Here is a 25,103-nt window from a genome sequence, read left to right on the forward strand (position 1 = left end):
ACGTATTGTAGCCATATTTTCAGACGTAAAACGAGGCATAATACGCCTCGTATACGTCTGAAATTTGGCCGTGTGAACATACCCTAAGGAATCCACAACAAACCCCATCCTGGCTCATTCTCAATGGTCTGGTAATTGTAAATTCTGTATGTTTTTAAGAAAGTATAGCAGCTGAGGATTATAACATTACACACTGCAAACAAAATTCTCATGCCCAAATAGCTATTACTGCCATTATAGTAAAACCAACAACAATGAAAAAAAGCCTAAGAAGTGGTCTTGTCCCTGAATTCAGTTCTGAAGGAAGAATTTCCAAAAAGGTAACATACACAAATGTTCCTGATGAAATTCCTTCCAAGATGGCCTGCACTATAGTTACAACAGCGCTCTTCTTCAATGTAACAACAATGCCAATTGTAATACCAATGGGAGACATCAGCGAGAAGATCACAATGTAAATTGCCAGCCAGACCGGTGTAGTCATGTTCTGGATTAGCTTGACTGAAAGGCTAAAGACTATGATGCCCTTGTGGATGAGGACAGCAATTGCAATTTGAAGAGCGCTGGTATATTTTGACTGAAGACCAATTGCTAAACCCTCAAAGACTGAGTGGATCGAAAGGGTGCAAAAGAGAATCAAGGAGCGAAAAGAGGAAAGGGAATACATATTGGGATGGATATGATTATGTGGATCCTCAGGTGGTATTACTATCTCACTTGGTGGTTCACTTTTTTCTGGGTAATTAGCATCTGGGGATGTTGCAGTAGACGGCAATGGAAACCCATCTTGATTTATGCTCTGGGAACGCGTGGAAATTTGTAGAACAACACGTTCGATGAAAAGGACAAAGAAGAAGCCCAAAGACAAGATCAGCTCTCCCATAGGATAATCAATCTGTGGAAAGGAGAAAATGTATATCCAGATTTAAAAAGCTTTATAACATTTGGAACTAACGTTTTTAAGTATTTTTTGAGCCAGTAATGCAAATAGAGAAATGTAATGAATTTACATATTATATGTAACTAACATTAACAACATTTTTTATTAATCAAATTACATTGGAGGCCTATAGGACTATGCTCTGCGTATCTACCCAGCTACATAGACCAACACCTATTTACATTAATTGTGGTAGACATATGTATGAAGGAAATATCACTTCAAATTTCAGCTTATTATCACTCTATTATCTACTACAAGACTAAATAGATCCACTAGCGGACCATCAAATCCCAGGAACCAGCTGGATACTTAAATTTCCTGCAATGTAGTATTACATGGGGGTCCCTCGTCTCCCACAAATAAGGGCTCATTCGGACAAGCATATAAGTTGTCCGTGTGACGGCCGTTAAAACAACGGCTGTCACATAGACTCGTGTATTTCAATGGAGCCGTTCACACGACCGTTGTTTCAACGGAGCGTGTGAAGGGTCCGTGAAAAAAAAAGGACATGTCCTATGTTTTTGCGTTTCTCGCATCTCACCATAGACTCTAGTAGTTTTTCACATCCGAGGTTGCCCACACTCGTGTAAATGTAGCCTAAGTCTGCCAGAGCAAGAGAAACTAGTTGTTAATCACTCTTCTAAAAGGGCATATGGACATGGGATGACCTGATGGGAAAAATAGCAATTAGACCTACCGGTAAATGTATTTCCAGGAATCCATCATGACAGCACTACAGGAGGTTGCCCTCTTGACCTCTGTAGGGACAGGAAGACAGAGAGGTTAAAAGGCCCCTCCCACCACCCACTTGCCAGTGTTTTTCAATTACTACACCAGGATGGATGCAACCCTATTTTATTTCTAGGGATAATAACTGACATGTTAAATGCACAAATCAGAATTCAATAAGGGAGGGAATATAATGGTGCTGTCATGATGGATTCCTGGAAATACAATTACCGGTAGGTCTAATTGCTATTTTCCAGTACATCCCTCATGACAGCACTACAGGAGCAATACCAGATTATAATGCTCAGGGCGGGACTATGGATTGGAGGACTTTCCGTCCAAAACTTAAATCCGTATCGGACAGCACATCGAGTCTATAATGTTTGTAAAACGTATGATGGCTTGACCAAGTGGCAGCTTTGCAGATTTGGTCAATAGAGGCTTCTCTTCTTTCTGCCCAGGATGCCGAGACTGCCCTTGTTGAATGGGCTCTGATGCCTTGTGGGGCACATAGTCCTTGGGACTTGTAGGCTTCTTGTATGGTGGTTTTTACCCATCTCGCTAGAGAGCCTTTTGAGGCTTTCTTTCCTCTATTCTTTCCCCCGAATAGGACAAATAGATTTTTATCTCGTCTCCAGGAGGAGGTTCTATCCAGATACTGAAGAATTGTTCGCCTGACATCCAGGCAATGGAATTTTTCTTCTTGTTGGTCTTTTGGATCGGGATAAAAGGAAGGTAGAATTATTTCTTGTTCTCTATGGAAAGCGGTAGATACCTTTGGAATAAATGAGGGATCCAGCTTTAGGATGATCTTATCCTCTTGTACTTTTAGGTACGGTTCTATGATTGATAGAGATTGGATTTCTCCAATCCTTCTTGCTGAAGTAATAGCGACTAAGAATGCAGCTTTTAGAGTTAAAAAATGCATACTAATTTTGTCGAGCGGCTCAAAGGGGGGCTCACAAAGAGTCGTTAACACCACATTCAAATCCCAGGTAGGAACTGATTTCTTTAGGGAAGGTTTCAGTTTAGAGACCGCTTGGGTGAATCTTCTGATCCACCGATGTTCAGCCAGAGGAGTGTTAAAAAAATTACCTAAGGCTGAAATCTGTACCTTTAAAGGAACAGTGTCATCACAAATAATTTATTTATATGTTAAAGATGTTAGTGCCTTAATATAAACGTTTATTTTCATTTGTGTGTTTGTGTTTTACTGTTTCTGATTTTCACACTTTTTCTTCCCTATGGGGGCTGCCATTTTTTGTTCCATTTCTGTGTGTGTCGATTAACGACACACACAGACATGGAATACGGCAGCCACAGTCCCATAGGGACTGCGAACGGCTCCCGTCCCATTGACTGCCGTGTACGGCGTCTGTGTGGGAACTGCGCATGCGCCGCTCCCACACAGTCCTATTCGAAATTGGCGCCGTCCGGCGCCATTTTCCTGTGGACCGGAAGTCGCGGCTGGACAGTAATATTACTACTTCCGGTCGCGGCTTCCGGACAAGTGCACATGGAACAGCGGCAGCAAAGGGAGCGGACGGGCCGCGGCGGCAGGAGCAGGTAAGCGATTTCAATGTATGTTAGTGTTTGTGTGTGTTTACTACTGCATGTAAACCTACTACACTGTGGGTTACCTCAAAAGATGGCGACACACAGTGTAGGAGGTTAAACCTTTCAAACCCCTCGTTTATCCCGGCACTAGCCAGGATAAAGGAGGGGGGGATGCTGAGAGCTCACTAGAGCGATAGCTTTTAACCCAATGTTGCAATGCTGCAATTTTGGGAACTAGCTCCAAACAGCTCCATCTAGTGACCAAAAATGGGTAGTATTATAAATTTGAAAAAATTTATAATATTTCCTGACTCGCGAAAAAAATTTGAACAATGTTTAATCACCCACACACTAAATGTTTAAATTTTAAAAAAAAAACATGTTTTTGGGGCGACACCATGCCTTTAAGGTACTAGGGCTAAGTCCTTTTTTGAATCCCGATTGTAAAAAAATCTAGGATTTTTGCAATGTTGGGAGAAAAGGGATCTGGTCCTGGGATTCCATGCCAGGAACAGAATTTCTTCCAAATCTTTTGATAGATTTTTGAGGTAACTTCTTTATGACTTGATAAGATAGTTGAAATTACCTCGTCTGACAGACCGTGGTTCCTCAAGATCTGCCTTTCAGGATCCAGGCTGACAATTTCAGAGTCTCTATTCCCTGGAAGAATAAGGGACCCTGGGAGAGAAGATTCTCCTTGACTGGGAGCATGATAGGATCTTCCAACGCTAGGTATTGTACGATTGGAAACCAACTTCTTTTCGGCCAATAGGGAAGAATAATGATGAGCTTTGTCAAATCTTCCTGGATTTTTCTTAATACCATTGGTATTAGAGGAAACGGAGGAAAGGCATAGGCCAGATCCATGTCCCAGTGTTGGGACAATGCATCTACTCCCAATGGGTTGTCTCTGAGATTTAGGGAGAAGAATGTCTCTACTTGAGTGTTTTTCCTCGTGGCAAACAGGTCTATTTGTGGATAACCCCAATTTCGGGTTAGGCAACGAAAGACTTCCTTGTTTAGGGACCATTCTCCTGGGTCTACTTTTTCCCGACTCAGGAAATCTGCTGATAGGTTCTCTGAGCCTTTTAGGTGGACTGCCGTGACTGATAGGACGTTTTCTTCTGCCCAACTGAAAATTTGTGCAGAGAGGCCCTGAAGAAGAGTGTGTCTTGTTCCCCCTTGATGGCGAAGAAAGGACACTGCTGTCGTGTTGTCCGATAAAATTCTTATATGCTTCCCTTTTATGGTGGGTGAAGCTCTTATAAGTGTCTCCCATACAGCTCTTAGTTCTTTGAAGTTTGAAGACATCATCTTCATTTGACCAGTCCATGTGCCCTGAAAGTGTTGGTCTTGGATTACTGACCCCCAGCCGTGTTTGCTGGCATCTGTGGTAATCACTACATAAGGAGAAGTTCTCCAGGGGACTCCCTTGTCTATGTTGTTTGTGCAGAGCCACCACAGGAGAGATGATTTCACAGTCTCGGAAATTTGCATTTTTAAATTCAGGGAGTTTTGTTTTCGATCCCACCGGGACAAGATCAGATTCTGTAAGGGTCTGGAGTGAAATTGGCTCCATGGAATAGATTGGATGCAAGATGTCATCATTCCCAACATCCGCATACATTCCCTTATGGAACAGGCGTCTTTCCCCCAAAATTTTCTTACTTCTGCCAGTAGGAGTATTTGTTTCTCTCTTGGGAGGAAGGAATGTTGAAGGGAGGAGTCTAGCAGTACTCCTAAGAAGACCTTCTGTTTCTGGGGAGGAAGACTCGACTTCTGAAAGTTGATTATCCATCCCAATTCTTGTAGTAGGGAAAGAACCTGTGACCGATGACTGACTAAGATAGCCGGAGTATCTGCCGTCAACAAGAAGTCGTCTAGATATGGGATAATTACTATACCTTGACTTCTTATGAATGCCATGATCTCTGCCATAATTTTTGTAAAAATTCTGGGGGCGGAGGAAAGGCCGAAGGGGAGGCAGACAAACTGGAAGTGGAGAATGGAAGGACCGTCCTGAATTGCGAATCTGAGGAATCTCTGGTACGCGGGGTGGATAGGAACGTGATAATACGCATCCTTTAAATCGATCGTACACATTGATGCCTCTTCCCTTATTAGAGGAATAGTCGATCTGATAGACTCCATCTTGAATTTCCGATAATTCACCCATTTGTTTAGGAACTTCAGGTTGATTATTGTCCTGTAGGAACCATCTGGTTTTTTGACCAAGAAGATTTTCGAATAGTGGCCCTTGCATATCTCGTTGTGGGGAACTGGGGAAATGGCTCTCAATCTGAGTAATTTCTGGACGTCCTGGATAAGTACCTGATGAAGATCTTTTGCTTGGTACTGGGTTATTAGGAATTTCTCTGGAGGAATGGAGGAAAATTCTATTTTGTATCCTTCTTCTATTATCTTTAGAACCCAGGGGTTCTGGGTTATTCTCGACCATTCGGGATAAAATTGTAGGAGTCTTCCCCCCACACTCTTGGCATCATTGCTTTGAGGGCTGGAATGAATTATTTGGGTTAAGGAGATATCCTCGACCCCTTTTCCCTTTGGGGTAACTCCAGCGACCGGACTTCCCTTTCCCGCTGTAGTTCTGTGAAGTAGGATCCCTCTGTTGGCGAAATCTTCCAAATTGAGGGGGTTTTTTTGGTTTCTCTTCAGGAAACCCCTTTTTTCTATCTGTTGCACTCTCCAGTATGTTATCAAGGAGAGGACCGAACATCAGAGACCCTGTAAATGGGATAGAACACAACTTGTTTTTGGACTTAGTATCACCTGACCACATTTTGAGCCATAATGCTCTTCTAGCAGCATTTGAGAGAGCCCCATTCCTGGCAGCAAATCTAATAGATTCTGCTGAAGCGTCTACCAAGAATCCGGTTGCCATTTTTAGTAACGGTAGAGATTCTAGTAGCTCTTGTCGTGATGTCTTCATCATCAGATGGGTCTCTAGCTGGTTTAGCCATATGAACATTGCTCTTGCTACTGATGTGGCCGCGATATTAGTTGAGATCAAGGCAGAGGAAGATTCCCACGCTCTTTTTAGTAGTCCGTCTGCCTTTCGGTCCATGGCGTCCCTCAACTGAGAGGAATCTTCAAAGGGGATTGCGGTTTTTTTAGCAACCCTGGCGACTGGGACATCTACTTTTGGGATTTCATCCCAAGGCTTAGTGTCCTCTGGATCAAAGAGAAGTCTGTTCTTAAAATCTCTTGAAATGAAGAGCCTTTTTTCTGAATCTTCCCATTCAGTTGTCACCATTCTTTTAAGATTTTCGTTTACCGGAAAAACCCTTGTTTTCTTTCCCGTTAGACCTCCAAACATCTCATCCTGGATGGTATGTGGTTGGTCCACTTCGGGAATATCCATAGTTTCCCGTATTGCTTGAATTAGGGTATCAGACATCTCGGAAGAGAAGAAAATTTTTTTCTCTTGAGTGGAAGAAGTTGAAGGTAAGAGTTCGTCTCTTTCTTCTAACTCATCTTCCGATAGGTAATAGCACTCCTGTTCAGAGTCCGACCCCTGAGAAGGAGGCCAATATTTTTGATCCACTTCAATCCGTGGTCTTTTTGCCCGGGAGTGTGAGGGAGTTTCTTGCGGAGGGGCGAGGGAGGCTACTGACTGACCCACTTCCTCACGAATCATAGTCCTAAGTTCGGACATGAACGTTGGTTGTTCCTCCTTTAGTATTTTGGCAATACAATCCTGACACAATTGTTTTTTATGGGACTCTGGCAATTTTTTTGCACAAGTCGCACATTTTTTAACCTTCTTTTTATCAGTTTGTCTCTGAGAGAAATCTTTTTCCTAGAGAAAACAGAAGGTAGGTAAAGTATGGTGTACATACATAAGGGGTCATACCCTTCCCCAAGGGTGAGACTCACGTGACCCTGGGACATATCTGGAGTTCCATCAGGACGAGGAAGTTCCATATCGCGACAGGTAACAGGCAATGCAATATGCAAACCACAAAAAATAAATCCAAGTTAGAGTTATCAGCTCTAACTACATACCTGTGCGTGTCCCTTTAAATGCGGGCGTTTTGAATTTCCCGCCTTCCAAGATGGCCGCGGACCGGAAGTAGCCCGACGTCATATCCGGTCGGCTATTCGTCCAGCGTGTACCTGGAGTGCAACCGCCATAGCCGGCGCTAAGGCTTGCTATGCGGTGCAGCGAGGATCCCTGCCGGTGCGTCCATGCCTATGGAGCTGCCGGTCCCCGCCTGGTCCGCGGTCCGGCCGAAGCCTGCTTGGGAAACCCCAGCCCCCACACACTACCAGAACCCTGCCTAGGATTCCTCCGGTAGGTGTCTTAGGGAGGGAGCTAAGGGACCCGTCGTATGAGGGGTGTTAGCCTGGGCTTTAGGGGGAAGAGAAGGGGGAGTGCACGGACCCCCCGATCTTGCCCCCTGCCCGAGTTTTTTCCTGCACTAATACAGGAGCGACGCTCTCTGCTCCTGACCCTTGTGGGGACAGGAAGAACACTGGCAAGTGGGTGGTGGGAGGGGCCTTTTAACCTCTCTGTCTTCCTGTCCCTACAGAGGTCAAGAGGGCAACCTCCTGTAGTGCTGTCATGAGGGATGTACTGGAAAACCTTTTATGTAACATTAGTGCCATGTATATATAATAATATGTATATAAGCTATATACATCATCCTAGAACACATACAATTTAAATTCAATGGAAATAATACAGGAAATAATACTATAGGCCAGCATAATTTAAGTAAGCGCCTTCCAAATTAAAATACGAGATAAAACATATTCTGGTTACAATGCTAATAAGGTGTAATAAAATAAATAATAATACTATTAATAATATAAATTAGCAGCATTTTGCCCATTGTCAGTAATGTGCCACAGCCATTAGTTGCTTCATTTGCATAGTTAGTTTATTGATATAAATGTTTAAATGTTTTCTAGTTAATATAAAAAAAACATAAGTGAATTTACTAATATATATATATATATATATATATATATATATATATATATACACATACACACACATACACTACCGTTCAAAAGTTTGGGGTCACCCAAACAATTATTTGTTTTTCATGAAAACTCACACTTATATTTATCAAATGAGTTGCAAAATGACTAGAAGATATAGTCAAGACATCGACAAGGTTAGAAATAATAATTTTCTCCTTCAAACTTTGCTTTCGTCAAAGAATGCTCCATTAGCAGCAATTACAGCATTGCAGACCTTTGGCATTCTAGCTGTTAATTTGCTGAGGTAATCGGGAGAAATTTCACCCCATGCTTACAGAAGCCCCTCCCACAAGTTGGATTGGCTTGATGGGCACTTCTTGCGTACCATACGGTCAAGCTGCTCCCACAACAGCTCTATGGGGTTGAGATCTGGTGACTGCGCTGGCCACTCCATTACAGATAGAATACCAGCTGCCTGCTTCTTCCCTAAATAGTTCTTGCATAATTTGTAGGTGTGCTTTGGGTCATTGTCCTGTTGTAGGATGAAATTGGCTCCCATCAAGTGCTGTCCACAGGGTATAGCATGGCGTTGCAAAATGGAGTGATAGCCTTCCTTATTCAAAATCCCTTTTACCTTGTACAAATCTCCCACTTTACCAGCACCAAAGCAACCCCAGACCATCACATTACCTCCACCATGCTTGACAGATGGCATCAGGCACTCTTCCAGCATCTTTTCAGTTGTTCTGCATCTCACAAATGTTCTTCTGTGTGATCCAAACACCTCAAACTTCGATTCGTCTGTCCATAACACTTTTTTCCAATCTTCCTCTGTCCAATGTCTGTGTGCTTTTGCCCATATTATTCTTTTCCTTTAATTAGCCAGTCTCAGATATGGCTTTTTCTTTGCCACTCTGCCCTGAAGGCCAGCATCCCGGAGTCGCCTCTTCACTGTAGACGTTGACACTGGCGTTTTGCGGGTACTAGTTAATGAAGCTGCCAGTTGAGGACCTGTGAGGCGTCTATTTCTCAAACTAGAGACTCTAATGTACTTGTCCTGTTGCTCAGTTGTGCAGTGGGGCCTCCCACTTCTCTTTCTACTCTGGTTAGAGCCTGTGTGTGCTGTCCTCTGAAGGGAGTAGTACACACCGTTGTAGGAAATCTTCAGTTTCTTGGCAATTTCTCGCATGGAATAGCCTTCATTTCTAAGAACAAGAATAGACTGTCGAGTTTCACATGAAAGCTCTCTTTTTCTAGCCATTTTGAGAGTTTAATCGAACCCACAAATGTAATGCTCCAGATTCTCAACTAGCTCAAAGGAAGGTCAGTTTTATAGCTCCTCTAAACAGCAAAACTGTTTACAGCGGTGCTAACATAATTGCAGAAGGGTTTTCAAGTGTTTTCTAATCATCCATTAGCCTTCTAACACAGTTGGCAAACACAATGTACCATTAGAACACTGGAGTGATGGTTGCTGGAAATGGGCCTCTATACACCTATGTAGATATTGCATTAAAAACCAGACGTTTGCAGCTAGAATAGTCATTTAGCACATTAACAATGTATAGAGTGTATTTCTGATTAATTTAATGTTATCTTCATTGAAAAAAACTGTGCTTTTCTTTCAAAAATAAGGAAATTTCTAAGTGACCCTAAACTTTTGAACAGCAGTGTATATATATATTGTGAGGGTTTAGCATCAGGAGAGGTTGGTACAGCGGTTCCTTTGTAGCCAGAGACAGGGACACCGTGCATTAAAAGTCATAACAGGGCTTTGCCTGTGTTTTTATTCTTGTCAAAGAAACAGCCTCTTGTACAACAAGGCAAAATACAAAATAAATCCTGCTCGTCTGAGCACTAACTAAACAAGGTATTATCTAACTATACCAAGTGCCTTCCTACCAGGCACTGGACACAAAGTAATACAGGTCTTTACTCACATAGCATACAGGCTACTCCAGCCTTAGTAGTCTCCAGTCTGAGTCAGGGGTGAGACTCCCACACACTGTGTTTGCACCTTTTTATACACAGGCTACAGGTGCAGCTAATTGAGCAGCAACCTTGTCCTACAAACAGAGATGGACTAGGGATTGGGGAACCCGCCATGCTCTTCTCCAATCCAACTCCAGGCCCTTTTTTCCGGCTTTTCTTTAAGCCGAGATTGGAAAACTAGAGCTTTCTATTGCAAGAACTACTCATTCCCTGGAGCCTAGGATACATATGACAGGATTCTAGGGGAAATATACCATCCCTCAATGACTTTACCTGTCACTGTCTCACAATATATATATATATATATATATATATATATATATATATATATATATATGTGTGTATATATATATATATATATATATATTTTATTATTTTTTATTTTTTTATTTAATTTTTTAACTTTTCCTTTGTATTCTTCTATTGCATGCAATGCAGAACATAAATGAGGCAATAAAGACACAAAATATATTGCAACATACTATACTGGATACTACAGTAGGTGCTACTATAGTGTGGGTACCCATATGTGGCAGTAATATGGGACACTGTTATATGGTGCAGCAATTGTTTTACGCAAAGGGAATTTGTCGCTAGAAATTTTTTTTTTTTTTAGTCAAACAGTTAGTGTATAGATGATTAGACATTGTTATAATTTTTTTTAATTTTTTCACAGGTCAGGAAATATTATAAATTAGATTCTAATTTATAACATTTCCCTGTGCTGGTCACTAGAGGGAGCAATTCCCAAAATTGCTTTATGCTGCAAATTTGGTGTAAACACACACGCTCTAGTGAGCTCACAGAATCCCCCCTCCATTATCCTGGCTAGTGCCAGGAGAAAGGAGGGGATTGAACATTCAAGCCTCATACACTGTGTGCCGCCATTTTTTGAGTGAATACACAGTGTAGTAGGCTTACATACAGTGGTAATCACACAGTAAAACATGAACAAACACTGACATAACTTACCTGCTCCTGCCGCCGCCGCTCCCTCCGGTCCGTACGCTCCGTCTGCTCCCTCCGCTCCTAGTGCTTGCTTCCGAACACATGTCCGAAAGCCGCGACCGGAAGTAGTCATCTTACTGTCCAGCCGCGGCTTCCGGTCCACAAGAAAATGGCGCCGGATGTCGCTCGGTCGAACACCTTCCATTTGGACTGTGTGGGAGCGGCGCATGCTCCGTTCCCACACAGAAGGCGTACAGCATAGTGAATGGAACGGCTCCCTTTCGCATTCTCTATGGGGCTGTATGTGCAGTATTCCATGTCTGTATGTGTCGTTAATCAACACATACAGAGATGAAAAAAAAAATGGCAGCCCCCATAGAGAAGAAAATGTTTGAAAAAAAAAAAAGTAAAACACAAACACACAAATAAACAAAAACATTTGTACATCACTATGATGCTAGGAGCCCGGCTCCCTGCACTGTGTTCGGTCCGGGTCTTCCGGCCGAAATACGTTCCGTACATTACGGACGTAACATGGTCGTGTGAACCCAGCCTAACTGGTCTGGAGGAGGCTGAACTCTTAATTGTTGGTAGGGGATCAAATACTTATTTCTCTGTGCACAATGCAAATAAATATATATAATTTTGACAATGTGATTTTCTGTTTTTTTTTAATATAATCTATCTCTCACTGGTAAAATTAACCTAGCCTAAAAATTCTAGACCGTTCATGTCTTTGACAGTGGGCAAACTTACAAAATCAGCAAGGGATCAAATACTTATTTCCTTCACTGTAAGTCATGGTGCGCGAAAGGGATAATGCGCAGAGTCTGGTGCAGAGTAAAAATTGCAGTTTTCCACTGATGTGCCCTTTTGTGCCACTGAAGACAAACACCTCATAAAATATTGACCGGGTTCTCCCGGGTATGGCGATGCCATATATGTGGACATAAACTGCTGATTCTAATGTGGGGGCATATGTAAACTGTGCGGATAACATCAGGGCATAATAAGAGGGTATAATAATGGGGTAAATAAATAATAATCCGCAGATATGTGGCCAGTGTCGCACTGATAAATGGTGCCTAATCTTATCCGCTTTCGGAACACTGCACATTTTGCATCGCCATATTCTGAGAGCCAGAACTTTTCTATTTTTTCACCACCAGAGCTGTGTGAGGGCTTATTTGTTGGAGGAGAAGAGAGAGAACTAACCGCCGCTGTTTTTACAGCGATTGCCGTTATTTGGTGAATAATGGCGATCACGTGACTGGGGACTGGACAAAACAGTCCTCAGTCTGTGCTCCGAGGCCTCAGCTATGTCCGTAGCTGAGTACACAGAGTTTAAGCGCTTCCCGTGAAAAGGCGGCGCTCTGGCTTAAGTACCCTTAATGGCTGCCGTGAAAAGACGTATAGGCGGTCATTAAGGGATTAAAGCAAATAATACAATATAATTAATGTCAAGGAAATGCTGAGATCCACACATGCCCCCAATGTCCTCTGTCTGTGCACACCCATTGCACCGAGAGTGTGCCCCTGCTGCCACCATGTTACAGATTGTCAGTATGTAACACGGCCGCAGGGGAGAGGCAAGTACGGACCTGTTTTTACCTGCAGCGGCGCTCAGTGTGCTGGATGGAGGGAGGGCGGGCATCTTTTAAAAACATGTCATTAAAAAGCCCTCTTATTCTTTATGAATAAGAGGGCTGGATGAAAAAAAAAGAAAAAGCCCAGAAAAACCCTTTAAGATGTCACAAGATTTTGGATATCGTCATTATGATAATAAATATGTTTTTAAGCAGACCTAGCACTGGGTTAATTTTTAGTTTTTCTTTCTTTATAATGGTCTTATTCATTAAAGCCTAACAGGTGTCTAACCGCTGAGCCAGGGACTGTTGCATGTAAGGGGTTAATGTAGGGGTAGTCTCCCTCCCCCTCCCCTTCCCTGGGTAGGTGAGTCAGAGTTAGATAAGGGCGTTAGGGTGTGTTTAGGGTAATGGGGTAGGGTATATAGGGCCACGTACCTTGGTGTGCGGCCTCTTTGCTGGATTTTTCTGACATGGAACGACAGGAGCTGCTTCAGGCACTGCGAGCCACTATCGCCGCAGGGGGGAGTGATTGGCTGCAGTCCCTGCTGCGGGAGATGGCTGTATCGGCTCCCTCCCCTGTGGATGGTCAGAGACGCTCTGCTAGGGCTTCTCGTCCTCCGGCCCGGCTCTCTCCCTCTACTTCCAGTAGGTTGCAGCCATTGGCGTTGGCTGCCGAAGCCGCACGCGTTGCTGCCCCTCCCCCGCTGTCAGTTAATTCCTCCTCCGGCACCGGTGCTTCCGGTAGCGGGGGTGCCGGGGGCCATTGTGGGGGACGTAGTTCCCCCCACACAGGGGACCAGGGGATCCACGGGTATGGTGGGCCTTAGGCCCCGCCAACTGGAGGGTCGGGGCTCTATGGGACAGGCCTTAGCCTCGGCCTCAATTTTAGCAGCGGCGGCTGCTTCTCCAGCAGGGAGCGTTCCACTGCTCCTTGCGTCAGAGGGGAGAGCAGGGGAGCTAGGAGGGGAGGCTGAGGGGCCTGGAGGGGATGCCAATCAGTGGCAGGACTATTCTCAGAATGAGGACGAGGGCTCCCAAGACGGCTCGGAGCTCTTTTTCTCTGGCCGGTCGTTTAGGCGGGTGGCCAGTCAGGCGACAGCCCCTCCCGCTGAAGTGGTGCCTGTCCTGCCCGGGCCTTCGGCGGTGGCCACGGGCTCTTCTTTGCGGCCCGCTTCACATTGAACGCGGAGCTCCTATAGCAGACATGGGGCTAGTAGGACTGGATCGGGTAGGCGCCATGTATCCGCTCACAGTCGGTCGCGGCGGCATAGACGTCGTCATTCTCGGAGATATAAGCGGTCTCCATCTGACTCGTCGTCGTCAGACGTCTCCCGGGGTAGTTGGAGGGCAGACCGGAGCAGTAGCAGGAGTTTTCGTGCAGCGTCCGACCGAGGGACTCGGAGTCGCCGTTCCTCGGTTGGAGCACCAGGGGTCGCGCCCCCTACGCCAGATGTGGTTTCGGTGGTCCCAGTTGCCACGCCGGGTAAAGTGGTTCCGTCCGCGCCAGGAGGTGCATCTGCTGCTGGACACGGTGAGTATGCCTGCCTTCGGGCTTGGAATGCTGATAACATGTCTGCCACTGATTTATTGTCTGCTGTACAATCTCTGGTCTCAGGGGACGTCTCGTTGCCCGTGGGACCGTCATCGCAGGCCGTGGTTGCGAGGTCCATGGTGGAGGCGTCCACTTCTATGTCCACTTCGTCAGTCCCTGCTTTCAGAGATTCTTATTTTTGTAGTGTGTCTCCCTTGGGTGCTCATGTGTCTGAGGAGGTGCGTGAGAAAATCGGGAAGAATGCTTACATTGACATTTGTTCTCTTTTGTCGGTCGATAAGGAGCATCGACTTGAGCGGGGTGTGTTGGGTAAGCCTAAGGTCGTGCGGTCTTTTAATAATTGGGTGCAGGCCTTTGCTATTTTTTTTTGGGAGGGGGTTGTTTAGTCAGGCTCGGCCGGGGGTAGTTGTTTGTCTATTTGGACACTATTTTTAGTGCGTATAAATTCGCATGGTGGCACGGCTTGTTGGCGGTACGATGAGGAGTTCCGTAGGTGGCTGGCTCAGAAGCCGGAGGTTGGTTGAAATACAAAAGCTACAGATGTTTGGTTGCGCTTGATGATGGCGCAGCGGCCCTTTCAGCCCGCCGCCCCCGCCTCTTCCCCTTCCGGTGTGGGTGGGGTTGGCGGGGGGTTGAGGGTGTCCGTAGAGTGGGGGCTTGTTGGCTCTTTAATGAGGGACACTGTAGATTTTATGCCTCTTGTAAATTCCGCCACGAGTGCTCCTCGTGTGGAGAAACCCACGCAGCGGTTAGGTGCTCCCGTCAGGTGGCGGCGGTCGCCTGCCCTGCAGGTGTTGGTCGAGGGGAGAACGCCAGTGCGTGTGTCCGCGATGCTCCCGTGGTTAAACCGGTATCCCAAGATGGCGTAAGCCGCCCTGCTTAGAGTTGGTCTTTGTTTTGGTTTCTTTATCCTGTTTACTACGCAGGCGGAACCGGTTATGTCCCGGAATTTGAAGTCGGCCGAGGAGTTTCCAGCCGCCATTAGGGAGAAGGTGGGAAAGGAGGTGGAGCTTGGCCGGATGGCCGGCCCGTTTTCTGCTTTGCCCTTTCCTAATCTTCGGGTGTCGCCCCTGGGGGTGCTTCCTAAGAAGGAACCTGGAAAGTTCCGTCTGATTCACCATCTGCCCCATCCTAAGGGGCGGTCGGTGAATGATGGGATTGACATTGAATTGACAACGGTCTCATATATTTCGTTTGATCGGGCAGTCAACTTTGTGTGTCGGGCGGGCGCGGGTGCCCTTATGGCCAAGTCCGATATTGCGTCCGCTTTTCGTTTGTTGCCCGTTCATGCGGATTGTTTTCATCTGTTGGGCTGTGCTTTGGAGGGGTTTTTCTATTATGACATGTGTTTGCCGATGGGCTGTTCGATTTCTTGTTCTTATTTTGAGGTGTTCAGCTCATTTCTGGAATGGGCAGTGTGGGATCTTACTGGTTCTGGGTCAGTGACTCATTACTTGGATGATTTTTTTGTTTGTAGGGCCCGCTTCCTCGGGGCAGTGTCAGTTTTTGTTGAGGTCCTTTCAATTTCTTGCTCAGCGTTTTGGGGTTCCCCTTTCTGAAGAAAAGACGGAGGGACCGGTGCGGGTATTGTGTTTTCTGGGCATTGAAATAGATTCGGTTGCTATGGTCTTTCGACTCCCGGCGGAGAAGGTGGTGAAATTGCGTGCCGCATTGGATATGGCCTTGGCTGCGCGTAAGTTGGAGTTGTGGCAGATTCAATCTTTGTTGGGTTTGTTGGTCTTTGCGGGTCATATTATGCCCATGGGGCGGGTGTTTCCCAGGAGGTTGTCATTAGCTGCAGTGGGCGTTCCGGTGCCTTCTTATCATGTTCGGATTTCTAGTTCTGTTAAGACGGATTTGCGCATCTGGCACACTTTCTTGGAGGATTACAATGGGCGTACGTGTTGGAGGGCTCCGCCAATTTCCAGCGTGGACCTGGAGACGCGGCTGGTGCGGTGGGATTTGGGGCGTTGCTGGGTTCGGCGTGGTGCGCCGAAGCTTGGCCCGATTCATGGCGGGACAAAGGTTGGTGTGCAAATTTGACGTTGTTGGAGCTCTTTCCCATAGTTGTCGCGGTTAAATTGTGGGGGGCGCGCCTCTCCAACAGGTCTGTGGTGTTTTGGTCAGATAATATGAGTGTTGTTTTTGCTGTTAACCAACTTACTTCTTGGTCAGGTCCGGTTTTTGCTATGCTCCGTCATTTGTTGTTGCGTTGCTTGCAGTATAACATCCGTTTTCGAGCTTGCCATATTCCAGGTGTTCACAATGTTGTCGCTGAAGCCTTATCTCGATTTCATTGGCAGGTTTTTCGCTCCCTTTGCCCGCAGGGATTTACCTACATTTCCTTGGGATAGGCAGGCATACGGGTTGTTCATTGACCTTTGTTAAGGTCATTTAGAGTTTATATTTTTGTCAAATGTTATTTACATTTCTATTGTATTAATAAAGCTGTGGCCGACCCCCGGGTCAACCCCACTTTCAAAGAGATTTATGTGTTGGTGGTTAGTTTATTTGAGATAATTGGGGGAGACTAAGGGTATGTTCATACGGCAGCGTCCGTAACGACTGATATTACGGGGCTGTTTTCAGGAGAAAAAAGCACCGCAATTTCAGCCGTAATGGCTTGTTGAGGCACTTTTTTCTGCGTCCATTACGGACGTTAAATGGAGCTGGTTTTCCATGGAGTCCATGGAAAACGGCTCCATTTAACGTCTGAAGAAGTGACAGGCACTTCTTTGACGTGGGCGTATATTTTACGCCCCGCCTTTTGACAGCGGGGCGTAAAAAAATGACCATGTGCACAGAACATCGTAAGACCCTTTCTAATGAATGGGCAGATGTTTGCCAACGCTATCGAGCCGCATTTTCGGACGTAAATCGAGGCGTAAAACGCACAAATTACGTCCATAAATAAGCCGTGTGAACATACCCTAATAGGGGTTACAGTGAAGGAAAGAAGTATTTGATCCCTTGCTGATTTTGTAAGTTTGCCCACTGTCAAAGGCATGAACAGTCTAGAATTTTTAGGCTAGGTTAATTTTACCAGTGAGAGATAGATTATATTTAAAAAAAACCTGAAAATCACATTGTCAAAATTATATATATTTATTTGCATTGTGCACAGAGAAATAAGTATTTGATCCCTTTGGCAAACAAGACTTAATACTTGGTGGCAAAACCCTTGTTGGCAAGCACAGCAGTCAGATGTTTTTTGTAGTTGATGATGAGGTTTGCACACATGTTAGATGGAATTTTGGCCCACTCCTCTTTGCAGATCATCTGTAAATCATTAAGATTTCGAGGCTGTCGCTTGGCAACTCGGCTCTTCAGCTCCCTCCATAAGTTTTCGATGGGATTAAGGTCTGGAGACTGACTAGGCCACTCCATGACCTTAATGTGCTTCTTTTTGAGCCACTCCTTTGTTGCCTTGGCTGTATTGTAAAGGATCTGCCAGGCACTACGTCTGTGGATACTCCCAGGATTAATCAGTCGACACCTGAGGCCAGACCTCTTAGACTGACACCGGCTCCCACCAATCAGGGTGGCAGGCTCAGGAGTGGGAGAGCCTATCGCGGCCTGGTCAGTCGGAGTTAGCTCCGCCCCCTGTCCATTTATACCTGCCGTTTTCTCTTCCTCATTGCTTGTTATTCTTCTTGGATTCCTGGCCCCACTGCTGCCTTGCTCCAGCCTGCTTCTGCCGTGCTTCTGCCTTGCTTCAGTTCCCGCTTATCCTGCTTCGCTCTGCCCCTGGCTTGCTTCCTGCTCCGTGCTCTGCGTTTGTATACTCCACTACATTCCGATCCTGACTGGCTCGTTCACCACTCCGTTTCCTCACGGTGTTCCGTGGGCTACTGCCCCTTCCCTTGCTTGTTCCCTGTTTGTATCCCCTTGCACTTAGTCAGCGTAGGGACCGCCGCCAAGTTGTACCCCGTCGCCTAGGGCGGGTCGTTGCAAGTAGGCAGGGACAGGGCGGTGGGTAGATAAGGGCTCACTTGTTCCACTCACCTCCTTCCTGCCATAACATAATAACAAGCCCATACCTAGTCTACCATTTCTCCTACGCTGATGCTATCATGGACCCCCTTGAGACCCTGACCCAGCAGATGCAGGGCCTCTCCCTACAGGTCCAGGCCCTGGCTCAGAGGGTCAACCAGTCTGACGCTGCCATAGTAGTACCCCTCACCTCACCTCTAGAACCCGACCTCAAGTTACCTGACCGGTTCTCAGGGGACCGTAAGACTTTTCTCTCCTTCCGGGAGAGTTGCAGACTTTACTTCCGTCTAAAACCTCACTCCTCAGGTTCCGAGAACCAGCGGGTGGGTATCATTATATCCCGACTCCAGGAAGGGCCCCAAGAGTGGGCCTTCTCCTTGGCTCCTGACGCCCCTGAACTTTCCTCCGTTGATCGTTTTTTCTCTGCCCTCGGACTCATTTACGACGAGACTGACAGGACTGCCTTAGCCGAGAGTCAGCTGGTGACCTTAAGTCAGGGAAGGAGACCTGTTGAGGAATACTGTTCTGATTTTAGAAAGTGGTGCGTAGCTTCTCGGTGGAACGACCCGGCCCTAAGGTGCCAGTTTAGGTTAGGATTATCTGACGCCCTGAAGGATCTGCTTGTTAGCTACCCCTCTTCTGACTCCCTAGACCAGGTTATGGCCCTAGCAGTACGACTTGACCGACGTCTCAGGGAACGTCAGCTTGAACGTTTTAATGTTTTCCCCTCTGACTTCCCTGCGATTCCCCCCGAGGTCTCGTCTCCTCGCTCTTCCACGGAAGACTCGGAGGTACCTATGCAACTCGGGGCCTCCATGTCCCCTCGACAACGTAGAGAGTTCCGCAGGAAGAATGGTCTCTGCTTCTATTGTGGGGATGACAAGCATCTACTGAACACCTGTCCCAAGCGCAAGAATAAGCAGCCGGAAAACTTCCGCGCCTAAGTGATCATCGGGGAGGTCACTTGGGCGCACAGGTATTTCCCGTTAATATGAAACGCAATAAAATTTTGCTTCCCTTTCAGGTCTCGTTTGCTGGCCGGTCTGCCACTGGCAGTGCCTTTGTGGATTCTGGCTCATCTGCTAATATCATGTCTGTGGAATTTGCTATGTCTCTAAAAATGCCTTTTATTGATTTGCCTTATCCTGTCCCGGTAGTGGGTATCGACTCCACTCCTCTTGCTAATGGTTATTTTACTCAATATACTCCTGTTTTTGAACTCCTTGTTGGCTCCATGCATTTGGAGCAGTGCTCTGTACTGGTGATGCAGGGATTATCGTCCGATCTGGTATTAGGTCTTCCCTGGTTGCAGCTGCATAATCCCACGTTTGATTGGAATACTGGGGATCTCACCAAATGGGGTAGTGAATGCCTGACGTCATGTCTTTCGGTTAACTCTATTTCTCCCCGTGAGCAGGTAAACACGCTACCTGAGTTTGTTCAGGACTTCGCTGATGTGTTTTCTAAGGAGGCCTCCGAGGTGTTGCCCCCTCATAGAGATTACGATTGCGCCATCGATTTGGTACCTGGTGCCAAGATTCCTAAGGGTAGGATATTTAATCTTTCATGTCCTGAACGTGAAGCTATGAGGGAGTATATCCAAGAATGCCTGGCCAAGGGTTTCATTCGCCCCTCGACTTCTCCTGTAGGTGCTGGCTTCTTCTTCGTGGGGAAGAAGGATGGTGGTCTTAGGCCGTGCATTGACTATCGGAACTTGAATAAGGTCACAGTAAGGAACCAGTATCCCCTTCCTTTGATTCCGGATCTTTTTAATCAGGTTCAGGGGGCCCAATGGTTCTCTAAGTTCGATCTACGGGGGGCATATAACCTTATCCGCATCAAAGAGGGGGATGAGTGGAAGTCTGCGTTCAACACGCCCGAAGGTCATTTCGAATACCTGGTCATGCCCTTTGGGTTGTGTAATGCCCCTGCCGTCTTCCAGCATTTTATTAATGAAATTCTGAGAGATTACCTGGGAAATTTTCTTGTAGTGTACCTTGATGACATACTGGTGTTTTCCAAGGACTGGTCCTCCCATGTGGAGCATGTCAGGAAGGTCCTCCAGGTCCTCCGGGAAAGTAATCTGTTTGCGAAAACCGAAAAATGTGTGTTTGGGGTACAGGAGATAACATTTTTGGGTCAAATCCTCACTCCTCATGAATTCCGCATGGACCCTGCCAAGGTTCAGGCTGTGGCGGAATGGGTCCAACCTGCCTCCCTGAAGGCGCTACAGTGTTTTTTGGGGTTCGCTAACTATTACAGGAGATTTATTGCCAACTTCTCGGTCGTCGCTAAGCCTCTTACGGACCTCACTCGCAAGGGTGCTGATGTCCTCCACTGGCCTCTGGAGGCCGTCCAGGCTTTTGAGACCCTCAAGAAGTGCTTTATCTCGGCCCCCGTGCTGGTTCAGCCCAACCAAAGGGAGCCATTTATTGTGGAGGTTGACGCGTCGGAGGTGGGAGTGGGGGCCGTCTTGTCCCAGGGTACCAGCTCCCTCACCCATCTCCGCCCCTGTGCTTACTTCTCTAGGAAGTTTTCGCCCACGGAGAGTAACTATGATATTGGCAACCGCGAACTTTTAGCCATTAAATGGGCTTTTGAAGAGTGGCGTCACTTCCTGGAGGGGGCCAGACACCAGGTAACGGTCCTTACTGACCACAAGAATCTGGTTTTCCTAGAATCTGCCCGGAGGCTTAATCCTAGACAAGCTCGATGGGCGCTATTCTTTACCAGATTTAACTTCTTGGTTACCTATAGGGCTGGGTCCAAAAATATTAAGGCTGATGCACTGTCACGTAGTTTCATGGCCAATCCTCCTTCTGAGAAGGATCCTGCTTGTATTTTACCCCCTGGTATAATCGTTTCTGCCACTGATTCTGATTTAGCCTCTGACATTGCGGCTGATCAAGGTTCAGCTCCCGGGAACCTCCCTGGGGACAAGCTGTTTGTCCCCCTGCAAACCGGCTAAGGGTACTCAGGGAAAACCATGACTCCGCACTATCTGGTCATCCTGGCATCTTGGGTACCAAACACCACATTACCAGAAACTATTTGTGGCCTGGGTTGCCTAAAGACGTTAGGGCTTACGTCGACGCTTGTGAGGTTTGTGCTAGGTCCAAGACCCCTAGGTCCCGACCTGCGTGCTTACTACGTTCTTTGCCCATTCCCCAGAGACCTTGGACCCATATCTCCATGGATTTTATCACCGATTTGCCTCCATCTCAGGGCAAGTCGGTGGTGTGGGTGGTAGTAGACCGCTTCAGCAAGATGTGCCACTTTGTGCCCCTTAAGAAACTACCTAACGCCAAGACGTTAGCTTCTTTGTTTGTTAAACACATTCTGCGTCTCCATGGGGCCCCAGTCAATATCGTTTCTGACAGAGGGGTATAATTTGTTTCCTTATTTTGGAGAGCTTTTTGTAAAAAGTTGGAGATTGATCTGTCCTTCTCCTCCGCCTTCCATCCCGAAACTAATGGCCAAACGGAAAGGACTAATCAATCCCTGGAACAATATTTAAGGTGTTTCATCTCTGACTGTCAATTTGATTGGGTCTCATTCCTTCCCCTCGCCGAATTTTCCCTGAATAACCGGGTCAGTAACTCGTCAGGGGTCTCCCCGTTTTTCTGTAATTTCGGGTTTAATCCAAGGTTCTCCTCCGTTTCTCCTGGTTGTTCCAATAATCCCGAGGTAGAGGACGTTCATCGGGAACTGTGCACAGTCTGGGCCCAGGTTCAGAAGAACCTAGAGGCGTCCCAGAGCGTACAAAAGATTCAGGCTGATAGAAGACGTTCTGCTAACCCCCGGTTTGTCGTCGGGGATCTGGTGTGGTTGTCGTCTAGGAACTTGCGCCTTAAGGTCCCGTCCAGGAAGTTTGCTCCCCGATTTATTGGGCCTTATAAGGTCATTGAAGTCCTCAACCCTGTATCCTTCCGTCTGGAGCTGCCCCCATCCTTTCGCATACACGACGTCTTTCATGCCTCCCTCCTTAAACGCTGCTCCCCGTCCTGGTCCCCCTCGAGGAAACCTCCTGTTCCCGTTCTCACCCCTGAGGGGGTGGAATTCGAGGTGGCCAAGATTGTGGACAGTAGGATGATCCAGGGCTCCCTCCAGTACCTGGTCCATTGGAGAGGATACGGGCCGGAGGAGAGGACTTGGGTACCTGCTCGAGATGTTCACGCTGGGGTATTGGTCAGGAGGTTCCACCTTTTCTTCCCCACTAAACCGGGTCCTCTTAGTAAGGGTCCGGTGGCCCCTCATAAAAGGGGGAGTACTGTAAAGGATCTGCCAGGCACTACGTCTGTGGATACTCCCAGGATTAATCAGTCGACACCTGAGGCCAGACCTCTTAGACTGACACCGGCTCCCACCAATCAGGGTGGCAGGCTCAGGAGTGGGAGAGCCTATCGCGGCCTGGTCAGTCGGAGTTAGCTCCGCCCCCTGTCCATTTATACCTGCCGTTTTCTCTTCCTCATTGCTTGTTATTCTTCTTGGATTCCTGGCCCCACTGCTGCCTTGCTCCAGCCTGCTTCTGCCGTGCTTCTGCCTTTGCTTCAGTTCCCGCTTATCCTGCTTCGCTCTGCCCCTGGCTTGCTTCCTGCTCCGTGCTCTGCGTTTGTATACTCCACTACATTCCGATCCTGACTTGCTCGTTCACCACTCCGTTTCCTCACGGTGTTCCGTGGGCTACTGCCCCTTCCCTTGCTTGTTCCCTGTTTGTATCCCCTTGCACTTAGTCAGCGTAGGGACCGCCGCCAAGTTGTACCCCGTCGCCTAGGGCGGGTCGTTGCAAGTAGGCAGGGACAGGGCGGTGGGTAGATTAGGGCTCACTTGTTCCCTTCACCTCCTTCCTGCCATAACATGTATGTTTCGGGTCATTGTCGTGCTGGAAGACACAGCCACGAGCCATTTTTAATGTCCTGGTGGAGGGAAGGAGGTTGTCACTCAGGATTTGACGGTACATGGCTCCATCCATTCTCCCATTGATGCGGTGAAGTAGTCCTGTGCTCTTAGCAGAGAAATACCCCCAAAACATAATGTTTCCACCTCCATGCTTGACAGTGGGGACGGTGTTCTTTGGGTCATAGGCAGCATTTCTCTTCCTCCAAACACGGCGAGTTGAGTTAATGCCAAAGAGCTCAATTTTAGTCTCATCTGACCACAGCACCTTCTCCCAATCACTCTCAGAATCATCCAGATGTTCATTTTCAAACTTCAGACGGGCCTGTACATGTGCCTTCTTGAGCAGGGGGACCTTGCGGGCACTGCAGGATTTTAATCCATTACGGTGTAATGTGTTACCAATGGTTTTCTTGGTGACTGTGGTCCCAGCTGCCTTGAGATCATTAACAAGTTCCCCCCCATGTAGTTTTCGGCTGAGCTCTCACCTTCCTCAGGATCAAGGATACCCCACGAGGTGAGATTTTGCATGGAGCCCCAGATCGATGTCGATTGACAGTCATTTTGTATGTCTTCCATTTTCTTACTATTGCACCAACAGTTGTCTCCTTCTCACCCAGCATCTTACTTATGATTTTGTAGCCCATTCCAGCCTTGTGCAGGTCTATGATCTTGTCCCTGACATCCTTAGAAAGCTCTTTGGTCTTGCCCATGTTGTAGAGGTTAGAGTCAGACTGATTAATTGAGTCTGTGGACAGGAGTCTTTTATACAGGTGACCATTTAAGACAGCTGTCTTTAATGCAGGCACCAAGTTGATTTGGAGCGTGTAACTGGTCTGGAGGAGGCTGAACTCTTAATGGTTGGTAGGGGATCAAATACTTATTTCTCTGTGCACAATGCAAATAAATATATATAATTTTGACTATGATTTTCTTTCCTTTTTTTTATATATATAATCTATCTCTCACTGGTAAAATTAACCTACCCTAAAAATTCTAGACTGTTCATGTCTTTGACAGTGGGCAAACTTACAAAATCAGCAAGGGATCAAATACTTATTTCCTTCACTGTATATATGTTGCTATATGCATACAGTCTTAAAAAAACCAAAACTCATACCTGACTTACTACCAGGCAAGCTTCCAACATAGTGTCATGCAGCATTCCACTATTGTCCTCTGGCCAGCTTAGGCTAAGTTTATATCTTGTTTTGTGCACACGTTTGTGGTATACGACGACGTAAAGGTTTTTGAAGTTACAAAAACGTATGCATTTGTAACATGCGCTTATGTTTTTTGTAGTATACGTTGTATAAGTTTTTATACGTTTGTGTCCGTTCTTCTAAAAACGTATACTTTTTTTTGTTCTTGAGCTAAATCAAACTTTGTAAAGTCAAGATTTCCCATACATGGTGACAAAAACGTATACATTTTACATATGCAAACATAGGGTTTAAGATTGCATACATCTCCCATTGACTTCAATACAAATAAAAGCGTATACGTGTGGTATACGTTCTGGAAAACGACTGAAAAGCGTACCAGACTACGCTAATCAGGACATGAAAACAAAAGTTTACAACGTAAGCACACAAAACGTATGCACAAACTACTCCATGAGGGCATCCGTCCTAACCATAGAAATCAATGTACACGCTGTGGTAGACGTTTTAACACTGTTTTTTCATGTCAAAACGTGCACATCAGACGTACAGTAAAAATGGGTTGTGTACTTAGCCTTACACTACATATTATTCTACCACATGTCAAGTCTATCCGGGAGTATGACAGTTTGAAAAAAATAATCTGTCTCCTGGTAAATGTTGTCCTGTGGGAACCAAGATAATTCAAAACATGAAAAAGCAGAATAATACACAGGCCTCTAGATATCTTAGCAAATTTCCAATTTCACAACTTTTAACCCCTTACCGACATTTGTCGTATGGATACGTCA

At 46.3% G+C, this 25,103-nt stretch overlaps 1 protein-coding gene across 1 annotated transcript in view; it reads right to left on the reverse strand.

Annotated features, from left to right (window-relative positions):
- Window positions 1-208: 208 nt before the first annotated feature.
- SLC39A2 (solute carrier family 39 member 2) overlaps window positions 209-25,103 on the reverse strand; it is a 38,609-nt gene continuing 13,714 nt past the window's right edge. The window contains exon 3 of the mRNA XM_075853254.1: window positions 209-895. Coding sequence (XP_075709369.1) covers window positions 209-895 — 687 coding nt within the window. The remainder of the gene's footprint in view (window positions 896-25,103) is intronic.

This window comes from Rhinoderma darwinii, chromosome 1 (assembly GCF_050947455.1).
Source record: "Rhinoderma darwinii isolate aRhiDar2 chromosome 1, aRhiDar2.hap1, whole genome shotgun sequence".
Classification (NCBI taxonomy): Eukaryota; Metazoa; Chordata; class Amphibia; order Anura; family Rhinodermatidae; genus Rhinoderma; species Rhinoderma darwinii.